General features: G+C 58.2%; 1 protein-coding gene across 1 annotated transcript; it reads right to left on the bottom strand.

Moving 5' to 3' along the window:
- Positions 1 to 3,396: 3,396 nt before the first annotated feature.
- LOC121270688 (vegetative cell wall protein gp1-like) lies at positions 3,397 to 7,779 on the bottom strand. The gene is made up of 2 exons (XM_041176067.1): positions 7,761 to 7,779; positions 3,397 to 4,586 (listed from the first exon to the last, which is right to left on the bottom strand). The coding sequence occupies exons 1-2, from the start codon at positions 7,777 to 7,779 to the stop codon at positions 3,397 to 3,399; spliced, it is 1,209 nt and encodes a 402-aa protein (XP_041032001.1).
- Positions 7,780 to 9,353: the final 1,574 nt, after the last annotated feature.

A 9,353-nucleotide genomic window follows, 5' to 3' on the forward strand; every position in this document is an offset into this window, starting at 1 on the left:
TGCTGGGGTGGTGCTGTCTGAGGTTGTGCGCAGTGGCTGGAGGAGCTGGGACTGGGGCTGTCTGAGATATTGGCAGGGGCTGTCTGAGTTAGTGGGCAAGGGGTGGAGAAGCTGGGGCTGTCTGAGTTAGTGGGCAGGGGCTGCTGGGGCTGTCTCAGGTAGTTGGCAGGGGCTGGAGGATCTTGGGCTGGGGCTGTCTGTGGTAGTGGTCAGGGGCTGGAGCAACTGGGGCTGTCTGAGGTAATGGGCACGGGCTGGAGGAGCTGGGGCTGGGGTTGTCTGAGGTAGTGGGCAGGGGCAGGCGGTGCTGTGGCTGTGTGAAGTAGTGGGCAGTGGCTGGTGCTGTCTGAGGTAGCGGGCAGAGGCTGGAGGAGTTGGAGCTAGGGGTGTCTGTGGTCATGGGCTGGGGATGTCTGAAGTAGTGGGCAGGGGCTGGAGAATCTGGGGCTGGGGCTGTCTAGTGGGCAGGGGTTGGACGAGTTGGGGCTGTCTCAGGTATTGGGCAGGGGCAAGGGCTGTCTCAGGTATTGGGCAGGGGCTGCTGGGGCTGGTGCTGCCTGAGGTTGTGGGCAGAGGCTGGAGGAGTTGTGGCTGGGGCTGTCTGAGGTAATGGGCAGCGGCTGGAGGAGCTGGGGCTGGAGCTCTCTGTGGTAGTGGGCAGGGGCTGTCTGAGGGAATGGGCAAGGGCTGGACTGGCTGGGGCTGTCTGAGGTAGTGGGCAGAGGTTGGAGGAGCTGGGCCTGGGGCTGTCTCAGGTAATGGGCAAAGGCTGGAGGAGCTGGGGCTGTGGCTGGGGCTGTCTGAGGTAGAGGGCAGAGGTTGGAGGAACTGGGGCTGGGGCTGTCTCAGTTAATGGGCAAGGGCTGGAGGAGCTGGAGTTGCGGCTGGGGCTGTCTGAGGTAGTGGGAGAGGTTGGAGGAGCTGGGGCTGTCTGAGGTAGTGGGCAGGGGCTGGAGGAGCTGCGGCTGGGGCTGTCTGAGGTAGTGGGCAGGGGCTGGGGCTGTCTGAGGTAGTGGCCAGGGGCTGGAGGAGCTGGGGCTGGGGCTGTCTCAGGTAATGGGCAGGGGCTGGAGGAGCTGGGGCTTGGGCTGTCTGAGATAGTGGGCAGAGGTTGGAGGAGCTGGGACTGCGGCTGTCTGAGATAGTGGGCAAGGGCTGGAGAAGCTGGGGCTGGGTCTGTCTGAAGTAGTAGGCAGGGGCTGCTGGGGCTGTCTGAGGTAGTGGACATGGGCTAGAGGAGCTGGGGCTGGTGCTGTCTCAGGTAGTGGGTAGGGGCTGGAGGAGCTGGGCCCGGGGCTGTCTGAGGTAGTGGGCAGAGGCTGGAGGAGTTGGGGCTGGGGCTGTCTGTGGTCGTGGGCTGTGGCTGTCTGAAGTAGTGGGCACGGGCTGGAGGAGCTGGGGCTGTCTGAGGTAGTGGGCAGGGGCTGGATGTGCTGGGGCTGGGGCTGTCTGAGCTAGTGGGCAGGGGCTGGAGGTGCTGGGGCTGGATGTGCTGGGGCTGGGGCTGTCTGAGGTAGTGGGCAGGGGCTGGAGGTGCTGGGGCTGGAGGAGCTGGGGATGGGGTTGTCTGAGGTAGTGGGCAGGAGCTGCTGCTGGGGCCGTCTGTGTTATTGGACAGGGGCTGCTGGGGTGGTGCTGTCTGAGGTTGTGCGCAGTGGCTGGAGGAGCTGGGACTGGGGCTGTCTGAGATATTGGCAGGGGCTGTCTGAGTTAGTGGACAAGGGGTGGAGAAGCTGGGGCTGTCTGAGTTAGTGGGCAGGGGCTGCTGGGGCTGTCTCAGGTAGTTGGCAGGGGCTGGAGGATCTTGGGCTGGGGCTGTCTGTGGTAGTGGTCAGGGGCTGGAGCAACTGGGGCTGTCTGAGGTAATGGGCACGGGCTGGAGGAGCTGGGGCTGGGGTTGTCTGAGGTAGTGGGCAGGGGCAGGCAGTGCTGGGGCTGTGTGAAGTAGTGGGCAGTGGCTGGTGCTGTCTGAGGTAGCGGGCAGAGGTTGGAGGAGTTGGAGCTGGGGGTGTCTGTGGTCATGGGCTGGGGATGTCTGAAGTAGTGGGCAGGGGCTGGAGAATCTGGGGCTGTCTAGTGGGCAGGGGTTGGACGAGCTGGGGCTGTCTCAGGTATTGGGCAGGGGCAAGGGCTGTCTCAGGTATTGGGCAGGGGCTGCCGGGGGTAGTGCTGTCTGAGGTAGTGGGCAGAGGCTGGAGGAGTTGTGGCTGGGGCTGTCAGAGTTACTGGGCAGGGGCTGGGGCTCTCTCTGAGATAGTGGACAGGGGCTGGAGGAGCTGGGTCCTTCTGAGGTATTGGGCAGGGGCTGGAGGGGCTGCAGATGGTGCTGTCTGAGGTAGTGGGCAGGGGCTGGAGCTTTCTTAGATTATGGGCAGGGGCTGTTTCATGAAGTACCACATAGTAGGCTTGTTAGCAAAATTGAATCCAATGGGTTATGAGGGACAATTATTGTATGGATACAAAATAGATTAAGGGATAGAAAACAGGCAGTTGTGGAGGATGCCTACTTTTCAGACTAGAGGTGGGTTTTACAGAAGAGCTCCCAAGGTTCAGAGGACCACTGTTCTTTTTGATATACATTAATGAATTGGACTGTGGATAGAGGCACAATTTCAAAACTTGCAGATTCAGGAACTCAATACAAAATGGCCAAATTCACAGATGATACTAACCCAGTTTCAGAGCCGTCCCCTCAGAGGGCACTACAACTGAGCCCCCTGCTGAAATGAGTCACTGCTTACAAAGCCCTCCACTAACACCAGGCACTGACTCCAAGCCCTCCAATCACACTAGGCACTGGTTAAGAACCACATTACAACACCCCCACGTCACATTGGGCATTGGTACATAGTCCGCTCCCTCACATTGGGCACTGGTACAACACCCTCCCTTACACTGGGCACTGGCACAGGGCATTGACACACAGCTTCTGCTCAAATTGGGCACAAAGTCCTGCCACACAGATGGCAGTGGCACAGGCACTGCACCACCCCAGTTCCTGCTTACTTTATACCCTGGTTCAGAGCCTCAGCTCACACTGAGGGGAGCCCTCCCCCAATGCACAGGCACAGTGTATCCCTCCCCTCACTGGCATTGGCTCAGGGATCCCCGGGCACAAGCACAGAGCCGGCTCATGTTTCATCAATAAAAACTGGTCACGGCAGATTCCGCAGAGAATTAAAAGTTGATTCAGAGCTCGATCCGCACCTGTTTCTCGACGATAGCCTGGAGGATGAACTGCTTCTCACAGTTAGAGAGCGGAGTTTCCCTCATTTCCAAACGGCAGCAACCTCGAGATTTACTAGAAAATACCAGAGGGGCGCGTCTATGACATCATCACGCAGCGACCGGAAGCTGGAAACACGTGATAGCTTCTAGTCCCAGAGCGAGCAAGAGCTAAAGTGCCATAACTGCTGAGTTTTTCCAGCTATTTCTGTTCTGTTTTTGTTCTGCAGCTACTGGGAACGGGGCTGGAGGAGCTTGGGGTGGGGCTGGAGGGCCTGGGGCAGGAGGGGCTGGGGCTGGAGGAGCTTTGTTTGGGGCTGGAGGAGCTGGGGCTGGAGGTCGTGGGGCAGGAGGGGCTGGGGCTGGGTTTGGGGCTGGGGCTGGTGCTGGAGGAACTGGGGCTGGGGCTGGAGGAGCTGGGTTTGGAGGAGCTGGGTTTGGGGCTGGAGGAGCTGGGTTTGTGGCTGGAGGAGCTGGAGCAGGGTGAGCTGGGGTTGGGGCTGGTGCTGGAGGAGCTGGGGCTGGAGGGGCTGGAGCAGGAGGGGCTGGGGCAGGAGGGGCTGGAGCTGGGTTTGTGGCTGGAGGAGCTGGAGCAGGGTGAGCTGGGGTTGGGGCTGGAGGAGCTGGGTTTGTGGCTGGAGGAGCTGGAGCAGGGTGAGTTGGGGTTGGGTCTGGTGCTGGAGGAGCTGTGGCTTCAGGAGCTGGGGCTGGAGGAACTGGGGCTGGGGCAGGAGGAGCTGGGGCTGGGGCTGGGGCTGGAGGGACTAGGGCTGGAGGGACTGGGGCTGGGGGAACTGGGGCTGGGGGAACTGGGGCTGGAGGAGCTGGGTTTGGAGGAGCTGGGTTTGGAGGAGCTGGGTTTGGAGGAGCTGGGTTTGGAGGAGCTGGGTTTGGAGGAGCTGGGTTTGGAGGAGCTGGGTTTGGAGGAGCTGGGTTTGGAGGAGCTGGGTTTGGAGGAGCTGGGTTTGGAGGAGCTGGGTTTGGAGGAGCTGGGTTTGGAGGAGCTGGGTTTGGAGGAGCTGGGTTTGGGGCTGGAGGAGCTGGAGCAGGGTGAGCTGGGGTTGGGGCTGGAGGAGCTGGGTTTGGGGTAGGAGGAGATGGGGTTGGCGCTGCAGGAGCTGGGGCTGGAGGAGCTGTGCCTGCACTGGCTGGGGCAGGAGGGTTTGGGGTTGGAGGAGCTGGGGTTGGGACTACTGGGATTGGGGATTCTGGGGCTGGAGGAGATGGGGCTGCAGGATCTGGGGCTGGGGCTGGAGGAGCTGGGGCTGCACTGGCTGGGGCAGGAGGGTTTGGGGTTGGAGGAGCTGTGTTTGGGGCTGGGGGAGCTGGGGTTGGGACTACTGGGATTGGGGATTCTGGGGCTGGAGGAGATGGGGCTGCAGGATCTGGGGCTGGGGCTGGAGGAGCTGGGGCTGCAGGAACTGGGTTTGGGGCTCGAGGGGCTGGGGCTGTCTCAGGTAGTGGGCAGGGCCTGGAGGAGCTGAGGCTGGGGCTGTCTGAGGTAGTGGGCAGGAGCTGCAGGATCTGGGGCTGGGGCTGCAGGATCTGGGGCTGGACGGGCTGTGGGCGCTGGAGGTGGGGCTGCAGGATTTGGCGCTGGAGGAGGTGGGGCTGAGACTGGAGGAGCTGGGTTAGGGGCTGGACGGGCTGTGGGAGCTGGTGCTGGGGCTGCAGGATTTGGCGCTGTAGGAGGTGGGGCTGGATGAGCTGGGGCTGAGACTGGAGGAGCTGGGTTACGGGCTGGAGGGGCTGGGGTGTTGCTGTCTGAGGTCGTGGGCAGGAGCTGGGGCAGGGGCTGTCTGAGGTTGTGGGCAGGGGCTGTCTGATGTAGTGGGCAGGGGCTGGGGCTGGGTCTGTGAGGTAATGGGCAAGGGCTGGAGGAGCTGGGGCTGCAGCTGTCTGCAATAGTGGGCAGAGGTTGGAGGAGCTATGGCTGGGGCTGTCTGAGGTAGTGGGCAGAGGCTGCTGCAGGGGCTGTCTGAGTTATTGGGCAGGAGCTGCTGGGGTGGTGCTGTCTGAGCTTATGGGCAGGGGCTGGAGGAGCTGGGACTGGGGCTGTCTGAGATAGTGGGCAAGGGCTGTCTGAGTTGGTGGGCAAGGGCTGGAGAAGCTGGGGCTGTCTGAAGTAGTGGGCAGGGGCTGTCTGAGGTAGTGGACATGGGCTAGAGGAGCTGGGACTGGGGCTGTCTCAGGTAGTGTTCAGGGGCTGGAGCAGCTGTGGCTGGGGTTGTCTGAGGTAATGGGCAGGGGCTAGAGGAGCTGGGCCTGGGGCTGTCTGAAGTAGTGGGCAGAGGCTGCTGGGGCTGTCTGAGGTAGTGGGCAGAGGCTGGAAGAGTTGGGGCTGGGACTGTCTGTAGTGGGCAGGGGTTGGACAAGCTGGGGCTGTCTGAGTTAGTGAGCAGGGCCTGGAGGAGCTGGGGCTGGGGCTGTCTGAGGTAGTGGGCTGGGGCTGGGGCTGCAGGGTCTGGGGCTGGAGGATTTGTGGCTGGACGGGATGGAGTAGCTGGGGCTGGAGGAGCTGGTTCTGGGGGAGCTGGGGTTGGGGGTGCTCGGTCTGGAGGTGCTGGGGCTGGAGGGGCTTGGGCTAGAGGAGCTGGGGTTGGGGCTCTCTGAGGTAGTGGGCAGGGGCTGTCTGAGGGAATGGGCAAGGGCTGGACTGGCTGGGGCTGTCTGAGGTAGTGGGCAGAGGTTGGAGGAGCTGGGGCTGGGGCTTTCTCATTTAATGGGCAAGGGCTGGAGGAGCTGGGGCAGCGGCTGGGGCTGTCTGAGGTAGTGGGCAGAGGTTGGAGGGGCTGGGGCTATCTGAGGTAGTGGTCAGTTGCTGGAGGGGCTGGAGCTGGGGCTCTCTGAGGTAGTGGGCAGGGGCTGGAGGAGCTGGGGCTGGAGCTGGAGGAGCTTGGTTTGGGGCTGGAGGATTTGGGGCCGGACGGGATGGAGTAGCTGGGGCTGGAGGGGCTGGTTCTGGGGAGCTGGGGCTGGGGGTGCTCGGTCTGGAGGTGCTGGGGCTGGAGGGGGTTGAAGGGGCTTGGGCTGGAGGAGCTGGGTTTTGGGCAGGAGGGGCTGGGGCTGTCTGAGGTCGTGGGCAGGGGCTGGATGGGCAGTGGCTGTCTGAGGTATTGGGCAGGGGCTGGAGGAGCTGGGGCTGTGGCTGTCTGAGGTAGTGGGCAGGGGCTGGAGGAGTTGTGTTTTGGGGCTTTCTCAGGTAATGGGCAAGGGCTGGAGGAGCTGGGGCAGCGGCTGGGGCTGTCTGAGGTAGTGGGCAGAGGTTGGAGGAGCTAGGGCAGGGGCTGGATGGGCTGGGGCTGTCTGAGGTAGTGGCCAGGGGCTGGAGGAGCTGGGGCTGGGGCTTTCTGAGGTAGTGACCAGGGGCTGGAGGAGCTGGGGCTGTCTCAGGTAATAGGCAAGGGCTGGAGGAGCTGGGGTTTGGGCTGTCTGAGATAGTGGGCAGAGGTTGGAGGAGCTGGGGCTGGGGCTGTCTGAGGTAGTGGGCAGGAGCTGGGGCTGGGGCTGTCTGAGATCCTGGGCAGGGGCTGGAGGAGCTGGAGCTGGGGCTGTCTGAGATCATGGGCAGGGGCTGTTTCATGAAGTATCACATAGTAGGCTTGTTAGCAAAATTGAATCCAATGGGTTATGAGGGACAATTATTGTATGGATACAAAATAAATTAAGGGATAGAAAACAGACAGTTGTGGAGAATGCCTACTTTTCAGAGGTGGGTTTTACAGAAGAGCTCCCCAGGTTCAGAGGACCACTGTTCTTTTTGATATACATTAATGAATAGGACTTTGGATCGAGGCACAATTTCAAAAATTGCAGATGGCACAAAACTTCCAAGTGTAATAAATAGTGAGGAAGATAGCAGTCTACCTCAAGGAGGTATATTCAGGCAGATGGAATGGGTGGACATTGGCAGATGAAATTGAACACACAAAAGCACGAGGTGACTACACTGCAAAATTAATTAATGGATTGTAAACCACTCTGGGGCATCCAGAGGATGTTATACAAGTGCAGGTTCTTTATTTCTTGAAACAAGAATTAACAGAGCTTCAGAATGAGGAGACTGCCTCTGAAATCTCCCAGGCTTCTTCAGGGATAAGTCACATGAACTGTGGAAAACTCCATGATATGATCTGAGACCATAATGGAACCACCAGAATGGACATGATTTTTGGTAGAAAGAGGATGGATAATGCAAACTAATTGATACATTTTTAAAGGGGATGGAAGAAGAGAGACAGACCTGGGACATTTGTGCACAAGTCTTTGTAGGTGGCGAGACAGCTTAACAGAGTTAATAAAGCAAATGGGATCTTGGAATTTACAAGTAGATGTATAAAAGCCAGGAAGTTATGCTAACCCTACATAAAGCACTTGTTTGGGAAAAAAAAATAGGGCAAAGAGAGGGCGAGTGGGACTCACTGGCTTGCTCTTTGAAAAAGCTGGCATAAACTCAATGGGCCAAATTAGCCTCCTTTGTGATTTGCAATTTTATTTTTAAGGCATTAGAATGAGCAATAGAAATATTCCCAAACCTAGCAATCCCAATCCCATCCTCATCCTCATCCCATTTTAACTGGTTTTCAAATATGACAACTAGTCACATTTCAAAAGCACGCTTATGTACGATTTCAGAAGTTAACCAGTCATTTATCTCAGCTGCCATATTTAACTATAAAAGCGACAGTGACTACACTGCAAAATTAATTAATGGATTGTGAACTACTCTGGGGCATCCAGAGGATGTCATACAAGTGCAGGTGCTTTGTTTCTTGGAACAAGAATTAACGGAGCTTCAGAATGAGGAGACTGCCTCTGAAATCTCCCAGGCTTCTTCAGGGATAAGTCACATGAACTGTGGAAAACTCCATGATATGATCTGGGATTTAATGGAACCACCAGAATGGACATGATGGCAGGGATGCCTTGGAGAATCAGGCCGGGGTGGGGGTTACCAGCTTCCAATTGCTGGTGTTGGGAAAACTGTCCTCAAATTAGTTTGAAGCAGGATGGGAAAATGAGAATCCCACTCGTTTGTGGTGGGATGTCAATTAGGCTCAATAGTAAACCACTTAAAGCCAATTACACGATCCCAGCAGAATTTAACGGTGGCTCAAACCTTATTGAGTTTGCCAGCAGCCTACCAGAAAGGTCTTCGAATGATCACGTGGGAGGCCCAATAATGGCCCGTTAGGTGCCTGGTTGCACTTATATTGCATTAGGCCTGTCGCACAGAGCGATGCTGGGTGCCCACTGGTTCTCCAACCAATGAGAGGGGTCTCCTGTCACAGGAATTAAATTCCACCCATGGTGTAGTTCCAGTTGCTAAAATCATCCAGAAAAGTTCCATGTTAAGGACTTCTGGTTAAGCTAAACGATGTGTGGATTCAGGGTAATTCTTGGAAAATGATAAGAAATAGTTGAAAAGTAGAAAACAACATCAGGTATCTCTGTATTGGAAGAGTTATTTTGGCATGGGGAAGCAGAGTGGGTTGCTCCAATGAGTGGCTTCATATTGGAACCACCTACTATATCTGAGTTACCTCAATGGCTTTGATTCAGGAACTCAATACTGGGAATGGGGCTGGAGGAGCTGGGGCTGAACCTGGAGCTGGAGGAGCTGGGTCTGGAGGAGCTGGGTCTGGAGTAGCTGGGGCTGGAGGAGTTGGAGGAGCTGGGACTGGAGGAGCTGGGGCTGGAGGAGCTGTGGCTGGGGTTTTCTGAGGTATTGGGCAGGGTCTGGAGGAGCTGGGGCTGTCTGAGGTAGTGGGCAATGACTGGAGGAGCTGGGGCTGTCTCAGGTAGTGGGCATGGGCTAGAGGGGCTGGGGCTGGGACTCTTTAAGGTAGTGGGCAGGGGCTGGAGGAGCTGGGGCTGTCTGAGATAGTGGGCAAGGGTTGGAGGAGCTGGGGCTGTCTCAGGTAGTGGGCAGGAGGTGGGACTGCGACTGCCTGTGGTAGTGGACAGGAGCTGGGACTGTGTCTGTCTGTGGTAGTGAGCAGGAGCTGGGACTGGGGCTACCTGTGGTAGTGGGCAGGAGCAGGAGGATCTGGGACTGGTGCTGTCTGAGGTAGTGGGCAGGGGATGGAAGAGCTGGGGCTGGGGCTGTCGGAGGTAGTAGGCAGGGG

The sequence above is a fragment of the Carcharodon carcharias genome, chromosome 1 (genome assembly GCF_017639515.1).
Source record: "Carcharodon carcharias isolate sCarCar2 chromosome 1, sCarCar2.pri, whole genome shotgun sequence".
NCBI classification, from domain to species: Eukaryota; Metazoa; Chordata; class Chondrichthyes; order Lamniformes; family Lamnidae; genus Carcharodon; species Carcharodon carcharias.